This window comes from Mustela erminea, chromosome 20, assembly GCF_009829155.1.
Source record: "Mustela erminea isolate mMusErm1 chromosome 20, mMusErm1.Pri, whole genome shotgun sequence".
Taxonomy (NCBI): domain Eukaryota; kingdom Metazoa; phylum Chordata; class Mammalia; order Carnivora; family Mustelidae; genus Mustela; species Mustela erminea.
Window position 1 is genome coordinate 5,341,211 of NC_045633.1, and position 24,091 is coordinate 5,365,301.

The 24,091-nt window shown below is 45.2% G+C and overlaps 1 protein-coding gene across 9 annotated transcripts in view; it reads right to left on the reverse strand.

The window, feature by feature from the left end:
- The window catches only part of USP31 (ubiquitin specific peptidase 31), a 215,837-nt gene that overhangs the window by 188,660 nt on the left and 3,086 nt on the right, over window positions 1-24,091 (reverse strand). For 6 of the 9 annotated variants that reach the window (XM_032328545.1, XM_032328544.1, XM_032328543.1 and 3 more), the window contains exon 1: window positions 667-1,500. The exons of 1 other annotated variant lie outside the window; for it this stretch is intronic. In XM_032328545.1, coding sequence (XP_032184436.1) covers window positions 667-1,326 — 660 coding nt within the window. In that variant the 5' untranslated portion in view covers window positions 1,327-1,500. Of the gene's footprint in view, window positions 1-666; window positions 1,501-24,091 lie in introns of those variants that run through there. 2 more of the 9 variants (XM_032328547.1, XM_032328539.1) reach the window with 1 other exon arrangement.

The window sequence follows — 24,091 nt, forward strand, 5'->3', positions numbered from 1 at the left end:
CTGGGTGGCTCAGTGGGTTAAGCCGCTGCCTTCGGCTCAGGTCATGATCTCAGGGTCCTGGGATCGAGCCCCGCATCGGGCTCTCTGCTCAGCAGGGAGCCTGCTTCCTCCTCTCTCTCTCTCTCTCTCTGCCTGCCTCTCTGCCTACTTGGGATCTCTGTCAAATAAATAAATAAAATCTTTAAAAAAAAAAAAAAAAAAAAAGAGTGCCAACCTGGAAGTGAAAAACAGCCATAAATGGGTAACCTCTTTGGGTTCGGCCTAACCTATCCACCTGTCTGCTGCTCACAGCCACCTACGACGCGGACACCAGATGAGGAAACTGGCACCGCGAGGTTGTCACCTGCCTGAGGTCACGCGGTTCGTAAGCGAAAAGAACGAGGATCTGAAGCCAGGCTCGACGCTCGCGTCCCCAAGAAGGTAAGCTCCACGAGGACAGGCACAGAGTAACCCCGTCCGAAAGACACGATGAATGAACAGGTGCGTCTCCCTGACCAAGAGCGGCACCGGTCCCAGACTCGGGGTCCACCCCCTTTTAGACCCGCGCGCAGGTCCGCCCGCCGCACCGCCAGGGAAAGGAGGAATGCAAGACCTCGGGAGCCGGTGCCCCAGGGACGCGGGGGTGCAGGGACCCTTCCTGGGGGCCGGGGTCGCGGCGGGGCTCACCTTGAAGTCGCGGCTGTGCTGCGGGGTGTACTCCAGGGTCCAGAGGGCCCGCACCAGGTGCGCCAGCTGCTCGGTGACCTCGCCCTGGCCCTGCGTGCCGCGGCCCACAGGCTGCTCGGGGTCAGGCGAGGGCTCGGGCCGCCCCGCCCGGTACTGGCCGAGCGCCAGGTACTCGGCGAAGAGCTCGGTGTTGCTGAGACACTGCAGCGTGGCGTTCATGAAGCACGTGTTGCCGTGGTTCCGGAGCCCCGCCACCCCGGGCACCGGCTCGGCGGCGGAGGCGGGCGGCGCGGGCGAGGCGGGCGGCGGCGGGCACGGCGGCGGCGTGGGCGCGGCGGCCGGCCCGGGCGGGAAGCAGCTGCGGAGGCCGCCGCGGTCCGGGGCGGCGCCCTCGGAGCTAAGGTGCGAGAGCGTGGACAGCGTCTTGAGGACGCGGCTCATGAAGCTGCCCACCGAGCGCGCCGACGACGGCGAGGCGGGCGCAGCCGGCCCGGGCCCCGCAGGGCCCCCCGCGCCGCCGCCGCCGCCGCCCGCGCGGCCGCTCCGGAACAGCCGCTTGCTGAAGGAGCGCTTCTCCTTCCCGCCCGCCGCCGCCGCCGCCGGTGGCGGCGGCCCGGGCCCGGGCGCCGTTACCTTGGACATGGCGGCGGCCGCCGACATTCATTACCGAGCCCGCCCGCCCGGCCCGCGGCCCCGCCACGGCCGCCGCCGCATCCCGCCGCGCCGCGCCTCAGGGGGCCGGGGGGCCGGACGCCTCACACACCACAGAGCACTGACGAGAGAGCCAGCGAGCAAGCGGCTGCCGGCGGGGCGGGCGGGCGCGCGCGCGCGATCCGCCCAGCTGGGCCGCTCACGTGACCCGCCTCTCGGCGCCGCCCGGCCCGCGATGAAGCCGTGGTGGCTGCCATGTTGACTGTGGGAATGGAAGTTCCCCCCTCCAACCAGACCAGACGACTGGCGGCTCCGGGGCGGTCGGGCTTTGTGAAGTCCGAGAGAGGCCATGTCTAGTGTGGGCATGGTCCTGGCGCGGCGGGCAGCGCTGGGCTCGCGTCCGGGGATGGACCCCGTGGGTGGGTCTCCGTCTTCTGATCTGAAGGCGAAGGCCTTGGGAAGGTGCGGAGATCAGGTTGCCGCCCCTTACCAGACGCTGGAAGAAGTGATGGGCATGGCCCTGACCCGTCCTGAGCAACCCAGCCCTGCCAGGCTCCCGAGGGACCCGGACTGCTTGCGTGCATACCGGAACGCCATCACAGAGTCTGGCACATCCCGGAAGGCTTGTCTTCCAGGTGGCACCTTGGACTTGGAATGAAACGGTATACTCAGAATTACCTCCCTTTGCAGCCCTACCTTTAAATCCCCGCTGAACTCTACCATCATTCATTCATTCAACAAATAGTTACTCCTGTATGCTAGGCACTGCTAGGCGCTGGGAAAGAATGAAATTAAAACGATTTTTGCCTGCCCGCTTGCATTTTCCACACGCAGATGCTGAAAATAGCTGCTGTTTTCAAGCATTGCTCTAAGCATGCAATATTTCCTTTAATTTTCAATTCAGTGCCTTTAAGATGTATCCATTTCAAATCCAAGTTTGTTTCAAAGCCCCAAGACTTGACCTCTAAACGAAAGGTCACAGACCCACGAATATCACAGGGACCAAGACAGGTCATATCAGTAAGTAAAGAATCATGGTGTTTCAGTCATGGTGTTGACCAAACAATACTTCAAATGATTTGACTCTGTTGGGGAGATTATAAGAAATGGTGGGGACCATGGCAAACTACAAATCAACATCTTTCTAAAGGAGGTGGCTGCTACTCAGCTGATCAGTTGTTTCCATGCAAAAATGAGGTCCCAGATCATCTTTTTTTTTTTTTTTTTTTTTTTTTAATTTGACAGAGAGAGGTACAGTGAGAGAGGGAACACAAGCAGGAAGAGTGAGAGGGAGAAGCAGGCTTCCCATGGAGCAGGGAGCCTGATGTGGGGCTGGATCCCAGGACCCCGGGATCACAACCTGAGCCGAAGGCGCCCCTCATCTAACTTTTAAAAGAGAACTTGAGAATCCTGTTTTTAAGTGTTGGTTTCAATTAAAAAAGAAATAGTGCAGAAAAAAAAAAAAAAAGTACATCTTTGGGCTACCTTCATCTCAAAATCAAACTGGTCTGTGACCTCCTCTCTCTAGACTGTCCTTTGCTGACCTTTAGCCTGAGTCCTGGTTACTGCATAAGGGAGAAATCAGGGAGGGGAAAGCCCTTCACCTTTTTAAAACATAAACCCCACCTTACCTCACATTTCAGAGTAAATGTCTCTGCCAGGTTGGAGGCCCAACCTCAAGTAAACAGGGCCTTTAAGGTGACCACCCCCAACCCCCACCCAGGGTGCTCTGCACTGGCCTCCAAATCACCTACATTCCCACCTCCTAGTAAAAATACCCATTCTTCACTTTGTCTTGAACTCATCTAGACACCAGGAAGAAAGCAATCTGATCATTCATACTTTAGAGTGAATGCAATGTCCCTCAACCTTTGCAGACATATCTGAGTTTTTTTTCAAATATGAAAATCATGGGTGAGGGAGGGACAAAAGAAAGGAATAGCTTTTAGTGGAACTTCAAGCACTTTGACAACGCTTTTCTCATAATAACCAGCCATTATGTAACAAGTTTGCTTGCTTGCTTGTTTTTAGGTGGTAGGAAGGGTCTTGGGGCTGTGGTCTCCCTAAATATCAAATGGACTTAGAAGGTAGCCCTCCATTAGGGTGCCTGGGTGGCTCAATGGGTTAAGCTTCTGTCTTCAGCTTGGGTCATGATCTCAGGGTCCTGGGATGGAGTCCCACATCGGGCTCTCTGCTCAGCGGGGAGCCTGTGCCCGCCCCCCCCCCCCCCCGCCTGTCTCTCTGCCTACTTGTGATCTCTCCCTGTGTGTCAAATAAATAAATAAAATCTTTAAAAAAAAAAAAAAAAGAACAACAACAAGAAGAAGTTAGCCCTTCATTAGTTTTCCCATGCTGCCTTTTATTTATTTATTTGTTTACTTATTTATTTTTAGCACTCCTCCATTTTGGACGTAGATGTTCCTAGAACCATCCTAATTGCTCCAAATCCGTAAAAGGCCATCAGCTCTTCAGGCAGAGACTAGGTCTGTTTTCCTGACCCTAGATGCCCAGCATTGACCATGTTTCTGATAAATGTTTGGTTGAACGAATAAACGGCTTTAGAAGGAAATTGAGCATAGGAAAAGCTTTTCGCTCCACACATTTTATGCCTGAAGCCCATCTCCAATTCCTGCCACCACTATAAACTGGGTAAGCCGCTTTGCTGTGACCATCCCCCACTTCAAATGCCTGCTCTTTACCCCTTCTGCTTTTCTGCCTGAGGGTTTTCTCTCTCCAGAGGGAAGTTTGAATTAACAACTCCTTCTCCCCCAACAGAGGCAACCTTCAACCAGTGGGAGATACCAGCCACTGGATAACTCCCAGGCCTCTCATCCTTTGGACAGACAACTCTAAGGTGTACCTAATGGGGCTCTTCGGAGAGTCCCCAGAGGAATGCAGCCGCTTTTGCCTCCATAACCAGTTCAATAATGTACCTTTTTCTGGATTTCTCTACTGCCCTGTCTCCCTCTTCCTACTCTGCTCCCTCTCCTGCTTTCCGGATCACCTCCCAAATGTACTATCTGCACCCAGGTCTTTGTTGTAGGCTCTAAGGACGACCCAAACTAAGACACTGAGCCACTTAAATTAGGGCCAGGTATTTAACCAAAGACAGATCCGGATTTGATTTGATGAAGATCAGGTTTTCTCCTGGCTGCTGTAAATAACCTTTGATCTTATCTACCAACAGCACTTGTCCATGTGATCGTCCTGCTGACTGCTTTCCGGAATATCATTCTTTACTTTTACTGTCCTACGTGGCTGGCACACAACAGATGCTAACAAACCTCACTTTTTAAAATTTATTTAGTTTATTAAAGTCAAAGACCAGTGGAAGTTTACCACGCTGCTTCTTTATCCTAGAGACTTAACCTGAATATGACCCCAATACCTAAGCCGTCCTCTCCAGTTTAAGCAAGCCACATGGAATCCTAGTTCCTCATGTGATTCAGAGAAATTAGGGCTGAGCCCATCAGCAGATCTGACTTCCTTGGCTTAGCACCACTAGGCAGGGGCTCAGGCTTCTCACCATTGAACATTGCCCCTTCCCCTCGCCCGGTTGCCACTTCTTTTCCCACTAGCATGGGGCTGAAATTCAAAATGTAATCAGTGTAGTTTAGCTGTAATCCCAAAGGTGGTTTCCACTGAGTCCACTAAACTACGATTCTCTAATCTGCTCGCAGAAGAGTTGCCCTCCAGCCCCCAGCACTATGGAAAGTCTTGATCTTCCTTCCACACCCTCGGGTAATCTATAGACAACTGGGCCTTTGCTCAACCTCTTCTCTCTGTCCCAAACACATTTCCTCAAGCCTCTTCTCTTAACTAACCCCTCCTCATCCCTTCTGCAGACTCTCTTGGCACCTCTCCGTCAGGATGCTAATATTACCATAGGGGAAGTCAACTTACAACCTGTCCCCAGCCCTGAAGGGTAGGCTTCAATCCAACAGGGGCTCATTTTTTGTTGTTGTTGTTATTGGACACCTTGTAAGGTAGCCATCATTATAGCATATTGATTATTCGGCAACAATATATCTAAATAACATGGGACCCCCTTAGTGGGACATAGGACCTCCCTCCCAATCTGGCCCCTCCCGCCATTCTGTGTTTATTGGTCCCATGGGGCCCCAAAGTCAACCTACCCCAGTTTGGCCAGAGCAGGGTTGGAAAAGAATTCCTAATTGGAGCACCCAGATGGTCTTTTTTCTTTCTTTCTTTCTTTTTTAAGATTTTATTTATTTGACAGGCAGAGATCACAAGTAGGCAGAAAAGCAGGCAGAGAGAGAGGAGGAAGCAGGCTTGCTGCTGAGCAGAGAGCCCACTGCAGGGCTCGATCCCAGGACCCTGGGATCATGACCTGAGCCGAAGACAGAGGCTTTAACCCACTCAGCCACCCAGGCGCCCCAGATGGTCTTTTGTTAAGACCTACCCCAAACAACATTCTACAGTAAATCTTCCACCGTCCCCCTCTGTACCCACCCCTGACCCCCACTGCACCAGAGAAACACAAATTAGAAAGAGCAATGCAGTGAGTAACCATCGTGATCCAAACTTGGTCCATCCCTGCAAGTAACTATCTCCTTAAACGGACACCTCGGATGAAAGTGTACGCACATGTCATATTTTGACACCTATTGTCAAGCTGACCTCCGGGAAGGCTTTATCCAGTGCAGCGTTGGTGATATAGCGGTGAGCATAGCTGCCTTCCAGAAAGGTTTTATCCTGCCAACAGTGAATGGGGGGACACACATTTTCCAATCCCAAGACAGTGTTGAGCTTTTCACTCTTTTTATGCTGACAGATTCAATGAACAGAAGATGTCATGTTATGTGCTCGTATTTGTAGAAATGAAATTGAACATCATGTGCTATGTCTTCAGCTCTCAGGCATCTAAACAGACTTTCTATTTGGAAATTAGACAGGACAGTTCAAGCTTCCACTGTGAAAAATGGGCAGGAGCTGGGGAGCAGGGCTTTCCTTTACAACCCCAGGACAGCAGAGCCCAGGAAGGTGACCTAAGTAAGGGCAATCAGATCCTCACCCTCCTGGGTGTTGGCTCTGGAAGTTTTGATGCAAGGTCAGTTGGAGACATTACAGCAAATTAGTGACTCTAGCGGCTCTGTATTCAGCAGAGATGAAGTGGGGGCAGAGCCGTTGATGGTGGCAGAGAGGGTCCAGCTGGCTGCTCGACTGGCAAGTTCTTACTGGTGTCTGCCTTTCTGGGTTTCTGCCCAAGCCTGTTTCTCTGGCTCTGTTTATTGTGCGAACTAGCCTGATAGGCTTCCTATAAATTCCTTTACTGCTGAAATTAACCTGTGTCAGTTTCTGTTGTTTGCAAGCAAGAAAATGACTAATAATGCCTTTTTTTTTTTTTTTTGCAATTTGTATTTTTACTGGTGTGATTTACCTGCCCACATCATTTGCCCATTTTTTTCTTTGATGTGTTCTTTTTATAAATGTCTGCTAATAAAAGCACTTTGTATGTGAATTACATTATTCCTTGCTCTATACCATTTGATTATTTAATTTTCACCATATTTGATATTAAATATGATATTAAATAGAAAATTAAATAAATATTTTGATATTAATAGGATATTGATATTAAATAGAAAATTATTTTATATGGTCAGGTTGATCAGTCTTTTTTCATAAAGGTTTCTGATTTTTTTTTTATAAACATGATTAAGAAAACAGGCTCTCCCCTTTCCAAAATCATAAGAATACCCACTTTGTTTTCATTTAGGGCTATTATGGTTCCTAATTTTTTTCTTTTGTTAAAAAAATATATTTTATTTATTTATTTAACAGAGAGATACACAGTGAGAGAAGGAACAGAAACAGCGGGGTGGGAGAGGGAGAAGCAGGCCTCCCACCAAGCAGGGAGCCTGACGCAGGCCTTGATCCCAGGACCCTGGGATCATGACCTGAGCTGAAGGCAGATGCTGAACAACTAAGCCACCCAGTTGTCCCCTTTGGTCTAACTCTTAATGATGGCTCCATCTGGAATTTATTTTCGGTGAGAGATGTGGTAGGGATATTGCCTTTTACCCACCTTACATGGCTAGCCAGCTGTTTCAGTGCCATTTCCAAAAAAACTATCTCACTTTTTCCCACTGCTTTATAATGTCACTTTTTATCACAGATTAAATGCCACATACATTTAAAGTTCTTAAACATTGTGTTCTATCTCAATGATATGTCTCTATATTCCCTGATAATATGGGTTTAGAACATATTGCACTGTTTGGTAGGACAATACCTCTTAGTATTTGATTGGCTGTTTCCTTTTTCTCTCAGATGAGTTTAATCCTTAAAGGGGATTAATTTACATAGGTTAATTTAGGGAAAATTGACATCATGACAGTATTTACCTTCTTATCTGAGGATAAACAATTTTTTTAAAATTACAGAAGATTTTTAAAAGGATTTTACTTTTTTATTTGAGAGAGTGTGTGTGTGTACAAATAGGGGGAGGGGCTGCGGGAGGGAGAGAGAGGCAGACTCCCCACACGAGCAGGGAGCCCAGACCTGGGACTCAATCCCAGGACCCTGGAATCATGACCTGAACAGAAGGCAGATACTTAACCGACTGAGGCCACCCAGGCGCCCTTATACAAGGATTTTTAATGCTTCTCAAAATTACTACAGTTCCCTTCCATAGGTCTATGTAACATTAATGAGCTTGTTCCTCTCTGTTGCTATTATAAATGGGATTTTTAAAAAAGATTTTATTTATTCACTTGACAGACAGAGATCACAAGTAGGCAGAGAGGCAGGCAGAGAGAGAGGAAGGGAAGCAGGCCCCCTGCTGCTCAGAGAGCCCAAAGTGGGGTTTGATCCCAGGACCCCAGGATCATCACCCAAGCTGAAGGCAGAGGCTTTAACCCACTGAGCCACCCAGGCACGCCTAAATGGGATATTTTTATGCCATTGTATTTTCTGTTGTTTGTCTCTAGGACAAAATCATTTTTGTAACCAGCCACCTTGATAGACTTTAGTTCTTTCTCATAATTATCGGTTGATGCTGTTGGGTTTTTCAGGAACTCACATTGATGCATAAGATAATAACTTGGCCTCTTCCTTTATAACACGGGTACTTCACATTATTTTTTTCTTATCTAATTGCCCATCTAGAATTCTGTTAAGTAACAATAGTGAGAGTAGGAAAGCCTGCATCGCTCCTGACATTCCCAGCAGGGCTTCCAGTGCCTCACTACTAAGCATGATGCTTGCTTTCGGTTTGAGATATATATTATTTATTGCATTAAAGTGGTATCCATTTATTCCTCCTTCAGAAAGGGTTATTATCAGAAATGGATCTTGAGTTTTATCAAATGCCTTCTGGGCATCAACAGTGATGGGCATATGCTTTTTAAAATTATTATTATTATTATTACTATTATTTTTACTTTTGACCTCTATACGCAATATGAGTTTTGGGTAATAAACAACATAAACTACTTCTGGCTAACTTAAGCAGAAAAGGAGCTTATTGGAAGGATGGATAAAGAGCAGCTCACAGAACTGTCAGAAAAGCTTCAGAATCAGACTTGGGACATCAAAGAAGAAAGGACACAGCCAGGGACCTGCTCCAGAAAATGCTACTCAAGATGGCACCATCTGTGAAGCCAGAGACATGCCACTGCCACCAAGACCGACACCACCATTTGACAGTGTCAGCCACACTACTGGACTCTTGGTTCTGCCACAGCCACTCTGAATAATCGTGAATAATTTCTTGATTATCCCTGAGCTTCTGCTGTCCATCTTCCAAATCCTAAGCCCCAAGTAGAAACATCCATTGGTGGCACTAGATCCTAGTTCTGGTTCCAAGCTGCTGGGATGTAGGGACAGGACCTTATCTCCCTATAGCTTCCTTCATGGGGGGCAGAGCTGCCTCCCATCTCTCATGCGATTCCCTCTGAAAGGACCACAGAATGCCAGGCAGCCCAAAATGACAAAGGACCACTGGAACCCATCCACGTGGTACGCCATATCGATAGCGTCAAGTGTATCGCTTGTCTACTTGCTAATGTTTCATAGAGAATTTCACATCTATTTTTATAAGAAAGCCAGCTTGCAGGCTGTGTGTGCGCTCAGTATTCTTGTCAGGTTTCAGTTTTATCAGCTTTTTAAAAACAACTGTGAAGTGTCTCTGTTTTCTTTAGCTCTGGAACAATTTAAATGACGTGTTTTCAAAGGTTATGAAATTCACCCAATTTACTCTCTAGATCTGATAAAGCAGGCAGTTCTTTGAAATACTTTTCATCCATTAATTTTACCCATTAATACTGGTCGGTCTACATTTTCTTTCTTCTCTTGAATTAATTTCAGCCATTTTTATCTCGTCAGAAAGTCAACCATGTTTTCCAGTTTGCTAGCGAAATCTTACAAAGAATTATCTTTATTTTAACTTATTTTTAAATTATCTTTATTTAAATTAGCTTTATTTTCATTTTTAGCTCAGGGCCGTGCATGCCAGTTAAATCTATCCCTCAATTTGTGACTCTGATGTCATCGGTGTGCTGATGGCCTCCCCGGTTTCCTAGTCAGTTCTTCTTTCCAAGGACATTCACTAAGATCCAAGATTGTAGCTGACACTGTTGGGGGCCTACCCAGATCCTGTGGGATCCTTTTGCCTTTTCTGTGTACCTGTCTCCAGTTGTGTGCTTTGCTACAAATGGTAGCACTTGTGACAGCTTCTGGTGCCTGCTTTTGGGCTATCTCCACTGTCTTGTCTGCTCACACAGAAAGCTGGAAATACCTAGGGTTTATGTCTTCTGGGGTGACCCTTAGCCAATAATAGTCAGGTGCCAGAGTATGGAAGCCAGCTTCCCTGCCTCCCATTATGACAAACTGTGACGTGTATCACTCCAGAGCTGAATCCTGCGGGATTAGGCTAAAGATACTCTTGCCCCTCATCCCATCCTTGCTTGACATCTTCCTTTTCTATGACCTGCTCCCCTCACTCCTTAGGAGTTCCTTCTAAGAACTCTTCAGGAATAAATCGCTTCACGTGAATTCTCACCTCAGGGTCTAGTGCCGGGCAACCCGTCAAGGGCAAGGATAACGTAACTCATTCCCAGCCCCCGAAAGACTGGTATCCTATCTATAGAATTGCATCAGAACACCCAGACATTGTCCTAAGGATACAGATGAGATCCTGAGAGATTACAGAAGATGAAGTTACAGAAGATGAAGTTAGTAGTTCAGTTGGGAGGAGGTAGCAAGCACTTCATTTAGAAATTATTAGTCAATCTGGGTTTTTAAGGATGAATAGGAGTTGTCGAGGTAGGAAGTAGAGGGTGGGGGTACAGTGTGGCAAGAAGAGGTAAAATGGGCAAAAATTTCTGACTACAAATAGCATGTAGTTCCTATGCCTTGGGAATTCAAAATGTAGTGAGCGAATGTGGGAAGCCAAACGGGTCTCAGAGAAATTATAAGGCAAGGGATAAATAAGGGCGAGAATAAGTAGGATGTTGTTGCTCTTGCCTCAGAGAAGGAGCTGGGTTTGGAAGAGTGAAAGTGAGTTTCTTAGGCAGAGAAGAGTGAGGGTAAGTGAAGAAGAGAGACTCACATGTGGAAAGATGCAGGGAAAGGAAAGGATTTGGAAGTCAAGGAGGCTCAAGTTCAAAGCACCTCTACAGACTCAGAAGTACATGGTAAGAAAAATATGTCCTTTCCATTCATTTTCCTTTGAAAGCAACAGTCTCAGCGTGGGGCTGGCCAATTCGGGAGGTTGCTCTGGAACTTGCTAATACCTTTCTTTCTCTCTTCTTTTTTTTTTTTTTTTTTTAAGATTTTATTTGTTTATTTGACAGACAGAAATCACAAGTAGGCAGAGAGAGGGGAAGGGAAGCAGGCTCCCTGCTGAGCAGAGAGCCTGGCCAGGTTGGGGGGGGGGGTCTCGATCCCAGGACCCTGAGATCATGACCCGAGCCAAAGGCAGAGGCTTAACCCACTGAGCCACCCGGCGCCCCACTCTCTCTCTTCTTAAATACCAGTGGAGCAGCCTCCAGGTCAGAGCCTTCAGCAGGCAACACTACTGTGATAGTTTATAGCTTACACCCCACATGGGTGTAAGCTATAAACTATAGCTTACATATAGCTCTCTTTGAGAACCTTGCCACTCCCCAGTGAGAGGTAGAGTCTATGCTCCCTCCCTTTGGAAGCCTGGTGTACTTTCATGGCTATCTTGACGAGCAGAATTCAACAGAAGTGACACTATGTGACTTCCAAGGCCAGATCCTAAAACACGATGTACCTTTCATTTGTTTCTCTTGCTCTCTCTTAGAACATTCAGGCCTGGAACCCATGCTCTGAGAGCGCCCGGGCCACACTGAGAGGCCCACATGGAATCAAGCAACCCAAAGCCCTTAGCCCCAGGCCCTGGCCGAGCTCCGGCTGACAACCAGCACCAACTTGCCAGCTGTGTGAGGGGGCAATCCTGGAAGTGGGTCAATCCACTCAGTGGTGCTGCTACAGCAGGGACAAGCCTTCCCTGCCCAGCCCTACCCAGGTAGCAGACTCCTGGGCAAAATAAATTACTGTATTGTTTTAACCTGTTACTGTGGGGGTAATTTGTTACTTAAAATGGGATCACCAAATAAGTATCTATATAGATTTTAATTACATTGTTTTGTTTTCCTGTATTCATTTTTACATTTGCCCTCTATTTATAGCAACACTGATTATGCCCTTGATACAGTGATATGAAGTTTCAAAATACATTTATTCATTGAAGGTGGACTTAGTGACTCACTTCCAAAGAACAAAGCGTGGAAAGGGAAAAGGAGTAACTTTGCAGTGGAGAGACCTAGCAGCTACTAATTTAACCAAGTAATCAAGTTAACATCACCCAGGGATAAGTCAGGTTGATATTAAGTAACCCTTTTTCGTAACCAGGGTTCTCTAGAGAAACAGAACTAATAAGATGTGTGTGTGTGTGTGTGTGTGTGTGTGTGTGTGTGTGTCTGTGTCTGTGTGTGTATACATATATACATGGAGAGAGAGAGAGAGAGAACAAGAGATGGAGTGGGGCAGAGATTGTGGCGGGGGCGGGGGGGAGACAGAAAGAGAGATATAAGGAATTGGCTCACATCATTATGGAGGTTGACAAGTCCCCAGATTTGAAGTCATCAAGCTGGAAACCTAAGAGAACCAATGGTCTACTTCTCGTCCAAAGGCCAGCAGGAAAAGCCAATGCTTCAGTTCAAGTCCAAATGCAGGAAAACAAAACACACACACAAAAAAATCCATGTCCCAGCTCATTCAGTCAGGCAGGAGGAATTCCCTCTTGATTGAGGGAGGGTCAACCTTTTTGGTCTATTCAGGCCTTCTACTGATTGGATGAGGCCCACCCAAAATAGGGAGAGCAATCTGCTTTACTCAGGCTAACAATTTAAACGTTGCTTTCATTAAAAACACCCAGAATAATGTTTGACCAAATATTTGGGTGCCCCATGACCCTGTCAAGTTGACATATAAAATTAAACATTAAACCCCAGGATTCAATGTGAGAAAGAAGGCACTTCCCCCCTATCGTATTCTTACCAAAACCCATAACTGGTCGAATCATAAGGAAACACTTCATATAAACCCAATTTTAGGGGCATTCTACAAAATCACTGACCAGTACTCTTTGAAAATGCCATGGTCATGAAAATCAAAGACTGAGAAACTGTCAAAGACCAAAGAAGACTGTGCTCACTTCGGCAGCACATATAAGTTGGAACCAAAGAAAACTAACAACATATGATGCCTAAACATAGCAAGGTATCTGGGATTGGATCCTGGCAAATAACAAGGGTTTTCACAGAAAGGCTGACGAAATCCAGGTAAAACCTGGACATTGATCTGCACCAATGCTAACTTCTTAGTTTTAACAATTGTACCATGGTTGCATGAGCTGTCAAACTTGGGGGGGCACTGGGTAATTTTATATAGGAACTCCGTACTCTCTTTGCAACTCTCTGTACATCTAAATTATTCCAACATAAAAAAGTATTAAAATGTATTTAAGTTAAAAGATGAGGTTAGGGGGTGCCTGGGTGGCTCAGTGGGTTAAAGCCTATACTTTCGGCTCAGGTCATGATCCCAGGGTCCTGGGATCAAGCCCCACATCGGGCTCTCTGCTCAGCAGGGAGCCTGCTTCCTCTCTCTCTCTCTGCCTGCTTCTCTGCCTACTTGTCAAATAAATAAAATCTTTTTTTTAAAAATGAGGGTAGATTTAAAAAAAATATTTTTTGTAAGGAAGACTTGAGAATGGTAGAGGAAATCAGAATCCTTTTGTGGGGGGCGCCTGGGTGGCTCAGTGGGTTGAGGCCTCTGCCTTCGGCTCGGGTTGTGATCCCGGGGTCCTGGAATCCAGCCCCGCATCGGGCTCTCTGCTCGGCGGGGAGCCTGCTTCCCCTCTCTGTCTCGGCCTGCCTTTCTGCCTACTTGAGACCTCTGTCTGTCAAATAAGTAAATAAAATCTTAAAAAAAAAAAAAAAGAATCCTTTTGTGGGAGAGTTTGCATCTGGGCATCTTAAGAGGCAACTGATACACTTGCTTGGTAAGAGGGGCTCCCACAGGGGCTGTCAGCTTCCAGGTGTCTGATATCAGGCATGTCCAAACAGAGGGCGAGTCTGACCCTTACTCACGTGGCAGAGGCCAGAGGCCAGAGATCCTCCCAGGAATTGTAAGACTGTCTCAGACAGGAGTCAGGAGCAGGAAATGGAGACCCTGGAGGAGTTACAGATGACTGAGTGACACCAGAACCTCATGGAAAAGAAAAAAAAAAAAAAAAAAACACCTTTAACTTATTTGCCAAAATCAAAGGATCGTGAGATACACTCCAGTGTAAACACTCAAAAAATATTAGAGTGGGGTGTCTGGGTGGCTCAGTCAGTTAAGCATCCAACTCTTGGTATCAGCTAGAATCATGAGTTCAGGGTCGTGGGATCGAGTCCCAAGTGGGCTCTGCGTTCAGCACAAGGTCTGGTTGGGATTCTTGCTCTCTACCCCTCCCTCCACTTGTGCACATGCTCTCTCTCTCAAATAAATAAATAAAATCTTTTTTTAAAAGATTTTATTTATTTGACAAAGAGATACACAGTGAGAGAGGGAACACAAGCAGAGGGAGTGGGAGAGGGAGAAGCAGGCTCCCCACTGAGCATGGAGCCCAAAGCGGGCTTTGGACAAAAATCCCAGGACCCTGGGACCTGAGCCGAAGGCAGATGCCTAATGACTGAGCCACCCAGGCACCCCAATAAATAAAATCTTTGAAAAATATATTGGAGTGTTCACCATGCAGTAGGCACCTGTTCAAGATTCTGGGGACGCAGCAGTGAAAATACAAAATGTTTTCCATTCCAGAGGGAAAATGAGCAAATAAACAAACATCTTATATAATCTCAGCTACTGGTCATTGCTTTGAAGGGAACTAAAACCTAAGAAGGACATGGGGAGTAAGGGGAGAGACTCTGTCACATAGAGCATTGAAAGCCACTCTGAGGAAGGACATTTGAACAGAGAAGTGAATGAAGCAAGGGTTCAAATCTGGGGAAGACTCTTCCAGAGGGAAGGAGGTAGTGCAAAAACTCTTGAATTGAGGATGAGGTTGGCGTGTTCGAAGAAGAGCAGGAGGTCAGGTTGGCTGCAACAAATTGAGCAAAGCAGAAACTGGCCCAAGATAAGGTTGAGGAGGGGATGAGGTCAGATAACGTAGGACGTATTAGACACGAGGAGTACTGAAGATTTAAAGTTTGCACAAAAATGGAGAAGACGTGATCAGTTATAATTTGACATGATGCAACGGGTGATGAGTAATTGTTCAAATGATTCAGAACTCTGGGAATTTGAGGATAGAGGGATTTTTAGAAAAATGTGCAGATTTAACCTATAAATTTTCCTCTGCTCCATACCAAAACATTACTCAGATGAGAGTAAAAGAATAAAACAGATGTAAATCCACAAATGTGATCAGAAAAAAAAAGTGAATACAGTTGATGAAAGGTTGTATGGATCAAGGTTCCATCAGAAGAACAGAAGCCACTCTGTGCATTTTGAGTAGGAAGGGGGAAGTTGAGGCTTACTCCATCATTGGAAGGCTAGGATATGCAGGGCAAGCAAGCCGCTGTCCCCCGTCTCAGCCTGCCTCACCAAAGTGAGTGAATTCCAGAAGCAAACTGGAAGCGTTGAGCCTCCCCAAGGGCAAGACCAGGGATAGGGCAAGGCGAGTGAGGCAGTCGCTTTGGACATAAACTTTAAGAGAGCACCAAGGCACTATGTTTAGGGTTCTCCAGAGAAACAAACCAATAGAATAGAGATACATAGATATGAAGGGATTTTTACTCTAGGAATTGGCTCACATGGTTATGGAGGCTGAGAAGTCCCACGGTCAGCTGTTTGCAAGCTAGACAATCAGGAAAGCTGGTGGTATAAATCAGTCCAAAGGCCTCAGAATCACAGGGCCAATGGTGTCGCTCGTGGTCTGAGTCTGAAAGACTAAGAACCAAGGGTGCCAATGACCAGGGCCAGGAAAAGATGAATGTCCCAGCTCAAGTTTAAAAAAAAAAAATCGAATTCGCCCTTCCTCTGCATGGTCATTCTATCCAGGCCCTCAGTGGATTGGGGGATGCCTGCCTGCACTGGTGAGGGTGACCTTTACTTAGTCCGCCAATTCAAATCTCTTCCCAAAACACCCTCACAGACACATCCAGAAATAGTGTTTTCCCAGCTATCTGGGCATCCTAGAGCCCAGGCGAGTTGACACAGGAATGAACCATCCCAATTCACTTATCCGAATCAAAAATACTTTAATGCACCATCTAGAAAAAGACCACTTATGGAAAAAAAAAAAACTATGCTGAACAAAATGTCAAAGTTTTAAATAAAAACAGACACTGGCCTTGCCCTTAGACCCTGACTCACTTACCTCACCCTAAATCCCAGCCCTGCTCAAGAGCTCTGGGAGGACCCACTGTCTTCTCATCGACCCACAGCATTAAAAGAAGTGACTTGTAGTAGCATGCTTGGGAGCTAATGAGAACTTCAGGTCCCGCTGTTTGCTCCTCTGTCTGCCCACAACTGAAAGCAGAAAAAAAAAAAAACACAACGTCTCTTTTATCTCCCAGATTCTTTCTGTGTTCCTGGCATTAGCAAACGCAAAGAAAGAGATTCTTAGAAGTGTAATGCTAGGCTTCCTCCCTGTGATGCCCGGGGAACTACAGAAGAGAGAGGTGATGCTGTCAAGTTAGGAGCAGCTAATTCCAGCAGAGAGACATCAAGAAATTTCAAAAGCTGGAAATCAGGTAAGGATAGTAACAGAACTCAGAAATACAACATCGAGTCTTTGCAGAGAGGAAGAAAACAACAAGCACACCAGTTTGTAGCATCTCAAATATGTCAGTGTTATGGGCTGGGGTTTTGTCCCTCCCACCAAATTCATATGGTAAAATCCTAACCTTCTGGGACTTGAGAATGTGACTGTGTTTGGAGGTAGTGTTTAAAGAGGTGTTGCAGGGGGTGCCTGGGTGGCTCCAAGTGGTTACGCCTCCGACTCTTGATTTCCGCTCAGGTCAATATCTCACAGTCCTAGGATCCAGCCAGGCGCATCGAGCTCCCTATTCAGCAGGAGGTCTGCTTCAGGATGCTCTCTCTCTCTCTCCCTCTACCCCTCCCCCACTCACTCCCTCAAATAAATAAATCTTTAAAACATAAATAAAGAGGTGATTCAGTTTATTTTTTTAAAGATTTTTTATTAAAGAAGTAAAAAAATTGACAGAGAGAGAAATCACAAGTAGACAGAAGTAGGCAGAGAGGCAGACAGAGAGAGAGGAAGGGAAGCCGGTTCTCCGCTGAGCAGAGAGCCCGATGTGGGGCTCGATCCTAGGACCCCGAGATCATGACCCGAGCCAAAAGCAGAGGCTTAACCCACTGAGACACCAGCTGCCCCTATTTTTAAAAGTATTTTATTTAAGAGAGAGTACAAACAGGGGAAGCAGCAGAGAGAGAGGGAGAGGCAGGATCCCTGCTGAGCAGAGAGCCTGACGCGGGGCTCAATCCCACGACTCTGGGATCACGACCCGAGCCAAAGGCAGACACTTAACCCACTAAGCCACCCAGGCACCCCAGAGGTGACTCAGTTTAAATGAAGTCATTTACAGTGGGCCCTTAATCCAAAAGGCTGAACCCATGACCCTGAGATCAAGACCTGAGCTGAGACCAAGAGCCAAACGCCCAACCCACTGAGCAACCCAGGTGCCCCAAGATCTCCATTTCATTGGTAGATGAAAAAACATGTCCATATTATATCAAGGAGCACATCACCAACTACCCTACTTCTTATTTTCTAAAGCTTTTATTATGAAAATTTTCAAACATAGAGAAAAGCTGAAAAAGTAGTAACATTAAACACTCATTCTTCTATTTTGGCCAATGTAAACAGACCTAACTCTCTCTTATTGGCCCATTCAATATGGGATATGCCTTGCCTGCAGTTAACTGGGCATTTCCCCTGCCTGGAACAACCTGGTTTTCCCCAGGCATAACCTTCTGGAGGCAGGGAAGCCAACCATAACCCACATTAGGACAGATTGTATTATTTTCTCATGCATGTATTTCTAAAATACAAATTGAGCTTCTGCTATGTGCCAACCACTGTTCTGTGTGCTAGAGATGAACCAGTAAACAAATCAAGCAAAAATACTGCTTTTAGGAGCTTATATCATAATGGAGAAAGATATAAACAAGTAACATACACAGTGTAACCAATGAAAACTGGTGCTATGGAGAAAAATAAAGCAGGAAAGAGGAACAAAACACTGGAGGCTGCAAATTAGAGTGATCACCAAAGTCTTGCTGGAAAGGCGACTTTTGAGTAAAGATCTGAAGGAGGTGAAATAGTGAGCTAGGCAAAAATTAGAAAAAGAACGTTCCAGGCAGAGGGAATCACAATGCAAAGACCTTGAGATGGGAACGTGCCTGGGAGTGTTTGAAAAATAGCAAGGAGGCCAGCATGGGCCAAGTAAGTGAAGGGCAAGTATAGGATATGAGGGTTAGAGTGGCAGTCGGTTCTGGGGCACTCAGTCCTATAGGGCTCTAGGACAGACCCCATGGTAGGGCATAAAACAACTCCCAATATGTTTAAAGGGCTGAAATGATACACTATATATTCTCTGACCACAGCTGAGGGAAATCAGAACTCAGTAACAGAAAGAAGTGTGGCAAATTCACCAATACGTGAACATTCAAGAAGATACTCAAACTAACCAATGGTTAAAGAAGAAACCTCAAGAGAAATAAGAAAATATTTTGAGATGGAAAAAAAAAAGCAAAGAAAATACTTTGAGATGAGTGAAAGTAAAGATACAACATATCAAAATTTGTGGGATGTAGCTCAAGTAGTTTCTAGAGGGAAATTTATAGCTGAAAATATCCATATTAAGAAAGAAGAGGAGTGACTTAAGTCAGTTAAGCATCTGACTCTTGATTTCAGCTCAGGTCTCAATGTTAGGGTCATGAGTTCAAGCCTTGGGTCGGACTCCAGCCTGGGTGTAGAGTATACTTAAAAAGAAAAAAAAAGGGGGCGCCTGGGTGGCTCAGTGGGATAAGCCGCTGCCTTTGGCTCAGGTCATGATCTCAGGGTCCTGGGACGGAGTCCCGCATCAGGCTCTCTGCTCAGCAGGGAGCCTGCTTCCCTCTCTCTCTCTCTGCCTGCCTCTCCATCTACTTGTGATTTCTCTCTGTCAAATAAATAAATAAAATCTTTAAAAAATTTTTTTTTCTTAATTAAAAAGAAAGAATAAAAGTCTCAAGTCGATAACCTAATCAACCATCCTGAGACACAAGTAAAAGAAGAGCAAACTGAATTATGTAGGGCTATATGAGATTGAGATTCGGCTTCTACAACCTCTGAGCATCTTTTGTATCCCAAGACTTAGAATGATGATTAATTTTATGGGTCAACTTAACTGGGGTAAGAGAAGCCCATACAGCTGGGAAAACATTACTTCTGAGTACTTCTATGAAGGTATTTCTGGAAGAGATTAGCATTTGAATTGGTGGAGTGAGTAAAGATCATCCTCACCAGTGTGGGTAGGCATCAACTAATCTACTGAGACCTGGAATAGAAGAAAAAGGCAAAGAAAGGGCACATTTTCTTTCTTCTTCCTGAGCTGGGATGTCCATTTTCTCTGCCTGCTTGTTTGAGCTCCCACCCTGCAAACAAGTGTTCTTTTTGCAGCCTACTTAGTGTCCTGTTTTTCACATTTTCTTGTTTTTCATTGGTGATGTTGCTATTTAAAACAGCAGCTGATGATATGGTACTTTATTTGGAAAACCCAAAAGACTCTACCCCAAAACTGCTAGAACCCATACAAGAATTCAGTAAAGTGGCAGGATACAAAAATCAATGCACAGAAATCAGCTGCATTTCTATATACCAACAATGAGACAGAAGAAGTAGAAATTAAGGAGTCAATCCTATTTACAATTGCACCAAAAACCATAAGATACCTAGGAATAAGTCTATCCAAAGAGGCAAAGAATCTGTACTCAGAAAACTATACGATATTCATGAAAGAAATTGAGGAAGACACAAAGAAATGGAAAAACATTCCATGTTCATGGATTGGAAGAACAAATATTAAGATGTCTATGCTACCTAGAGCAATCTACATATTCAAAGCAATCCCTATCAAAATACCATCAACTTTTCTCAAAGAAATGGAACAAATAATCCTAAAATTTGTATGGAACCAGAAAAGGCCCCGAAGAGCCAGAGGAATGTTAAAAAAGAAAACCACAGCTGGTGGCATCACAACCCCGGACTTCAAGCTCTATTACAAAGCTGTCATCATCAAGATAGTATGGTACTGGCACAAAAACAGACACGTAGATCAATGGAACAGAACAGAGATCTCAGAAATAGATTCTCAACTCTATGGTCAACTAATCTTTCACAAAGAAGGAAAGAATGTCCAGTGGAAAAAAGACAGTCTCTTCAACAAATGGTGTTGAGAATATTGGACAATCACATGCAGAAGAGTGAAACTGGACCATTTCCTTACACCATTTGAGTAAAAAATAGACTCAAAATGGATGGAAGATCTAAATGTGAGACAGGAATCCATCAAAATCCTTTAGGAGAACATAGGCAGCAACCTCTTCGACCTCGGCCACAGCAACTTCTCCCGGGACACATCACCAAAGGCAAGGGAAGCAAGGGCAAAAATGAACTATCAAGACTTTATCAAGATCAAAAGCTTTTGCACAGCAAAGGAAACAGTCAACAAAACCAAAAGACAACAGACAGAATGGGAGAAGATATTCGCAAATGACATATAGGACAAAGGACTAGTATCCAAAAATCTATAAAGAACTTATCAAACTCAACACTCAAGGAACAAATAATCCAATCAAGAAGTGGGCAGGAGACATGAACAGACATTTCTACAAAGACATCCAAATGGCCAACAGACACATGAAAAAGTGTTCAACATCACTCAGCATCAGGGAAATACAAATCAAAACTACGGCGAGATACCACCTCACACTAGTCAGAATGGCTAAAATTAACAAGTCAGGACATGACAGATGTTGGCGAGGATGCAGAGAAAGAGGAACCCTCCTACACTGTTGGTGAGAATGCAAGCTGGTGCAGCCACTCTGGAGAACAGCATGAAGGTTCCTCAAGAAGTTGAGAATAGAGCTACCCTATGACCCAGCAATTGCACTACCTGGTATATACCCCAAAGATACAAATGTAGTGATCCAAAGGGGAACCTGCACCCCAATATTTACAGCAGCAATGTCCACAATAGCCAAACTATGGAAAGAGCCAAGATGTCCATCAACAGATAAATGAATAAAGAAGATGTGGTGTATATATGCAATGGAATATTATACAGCCATCAAAAATAAAATCTTACCATTTGCAACAATATGGATGAAACTAGAGGGTATTATGCTAAGCGAAATATGTCAATCAGAGACACTTATCATACGATCTCACTGATATGTGGAATTTGAGAAACATGGCAGGAGATCACAGGAGAAGAGAAGAAAAAAATGAAACAAGAAGAAAGCAGAGAGGGAGACAAACCATAAGAGACCCATGATCTCAGGAAACAAACTGAGGATTGATGGAGTGAAAGGGGTGGGGGGGATGGGGTGGCTGGGTGATGGACATCGGGGAGGATAGGATATGTGCTATGGGGAACGTTGTGAATTGTGTTAAGACTAATGCATCACAGACCTGTACCCCTGAAACAAATAATACATTATATGTTAATCTAAAAAGCCTAAAAACAGCATCTGAGCATAGTGTTGACAAGCTGTCCAGTTTTCATAAGCACAAAAAAGCTGTGATATGCCTTGCAGAGAAAATATATGTGTTAGATAAGTTTCATTTATGCATGAGTTATAGTGCCATTGGCTAGGAGTTCAATGTTGATTATTCAATCATGTATATTAAATAAACTAACTTTTTTTAATTTTTGATTTTTTTTTCTTAGAAAGAGAGCATGCAAGCACATGTGAGTGGGGGGAGGGGCGGAAGGAGAGGAAGAGAGAGAATCTTAGGCAGGCATATGCTCTGCGAGGAGCCCATCACAGGGCTCTATCCCATTACCCTGAGATCATGACCTGAGCTGAACTCAAGAGTCAGATGTTCAACCACCTGAGCCACCCAGAAGGCCCTAAATAAGGTATCTTTAAACAGAAACACACATTTTAAAAAGTTATGTATTGATCAGTTGATGAGTATGTTATGATCAGAAACTTGCAGAAACTTGCTGGCTAACTCTGTATTTGGCTTAGGAGTGGTATCTCAATAGCTGCTAATTCAGTGTTTGTGGCAATTATACAGAATATAACTATCGCAAGGACAACCGTCAAGAATCAACTGAACATTTCTAGTTTTTTTAAAATATATTTTTATTTATTTATTTGACAGAGAGAGATCACAAGGAGGCAGAGAGGCAGGCAGAAAGAGAGAGAGGGAGGGAAGCAGACTCCCTGCTGAGCAGAAAGCCCGAAGTGAGACTCAATCCCAGGACCCTGAGATCATGACCCGAGCCGAAGGCAGCAGCTTAACCCACTGAGCCACCCAGGCGCCCTGAACATTTCTAGTTTTAAAGGCAATCTGACTGTGACATCTCTCACCCATACCAACTGAGTAAGCTGATTAAAGGAGGTCACTTTCACTATTTCATTCTTATTATAGCCCTCTCAAAGCTGCAAGCAGTACTTGAGACGGCAGCATCCCAGTGGAGACCTCCTGCATAAAGAGGGAACCCACAAGTGCTGCTGTCCGCGGTGCTGATTATACAAAAGAAGCTTCCCTCAAGACTTTTCATCTGTTAGTCAAAATGCTGGCTAAGCTCTCTCCAGGGGAAGGTTTTCATTTGCTGGCTTGGGAGACATGCCCTTCCCTGAACCAAATATAGCCCGAGAGAGAGAAATGTTATGATTGGTATTGAGGTCAGAGTTCCTATCAGTATCGCAGAGGGTAAGGTAGGAATTTATGTTTCCCCAAAGGAAAATGTAGGCTCTGTTGCCAGTAGGAAGTGGACTAGATTCCACATAGGCAAGCGAAACAGATTTCATCAACTATTCTCCTGTGATAGTCATCTGTGTATTTTCAACACCCTTTCCCCATCATTACAGGTTATCTGTTCATGTCTTTGTTCTTTAAAGAATCGGATTCTCATGAAAGAATTTTTTTTTGGTTTACACTAGGAAAATTATGCTAACTTTTGTCAAAACCAGGAAAGAAAGTGGAGTTTCTTGGGAGAAAGAAATTGTCCTAGAAAATGGGGGTAACCAAATTTGCATTTCTCTAATATTGCAACAATTGATGTCATCGCCCCTGGCTAAGACCACACGCAGAAATATTACCCTGGTCATTGGAAACTAAGGTCTGATTAATAAGTAAGAATGATCTTGCACTATGCTACCACTCCTCATTAGCCCAGCAAGTCAGGGAAGTCCTGGAATCCCTATTACAGAGTATACATATGAGCCTGGGAGTTTGAGTACCACTGACTCTACGTCTAATTCACATCATGCTGTAGGTTCTGTGGAGGTAATGCAATGAACTTTGGGCCTCACTGAGGTAACTGAAAGGTCTGGGATCAAGGACAGTTTATTTTCTTGTCAGAATTCAAATTCCCCCTTCCCCTTTTAGTAGCACAGGGTTCTCACTGGTGTTGTCTAGCATAGAAAAATGTTCCCCAGAAGACTTCTAGATCCTTCGTCTGGGACTGGATACGGGATACACTCACTTTAAGAAACAAAAAGGGCTGGGGCGCCTGGGTGGCTCAGTCATTGGGTGTCCACCTTTGGCTCAGGTCATGATCCCAGGGTCCTGGGATCGAGCCCTGCACTGGGCTCCCTCTTTAGTGGGAAGCCTTCTTTTCCCTTTCCCATTCTCCTAGCTTGTGCGCTCTCTCTCTCTCTCTCTCTCTCACTGTGTCTTTCTGTCAAATAAATAAAATCTTAAAAAAAAAAATGCCAGGGCACCTGGGTGGCTCAGTTAGTTGAGCATCTAGCTCTTGATTTTGGCTCAGGTCATGATCTTAGGGTCGTGGGATCAAACCCTGTGTCAGGCTCTGCACTCAGAGGGGTGACTGCTTTTCTCCCTCTTCCTCTGCCCCACTCACACTCTGACTCTCTATCTAAAATAAATAAATAAATAAATAAATCTTTAAAAAGAAAAGAAACAAAAATGGCATCACTCCATTCAAGTGGGAAGATAGGACTTTTATCCTCTATATTATTTTGGAGTCTT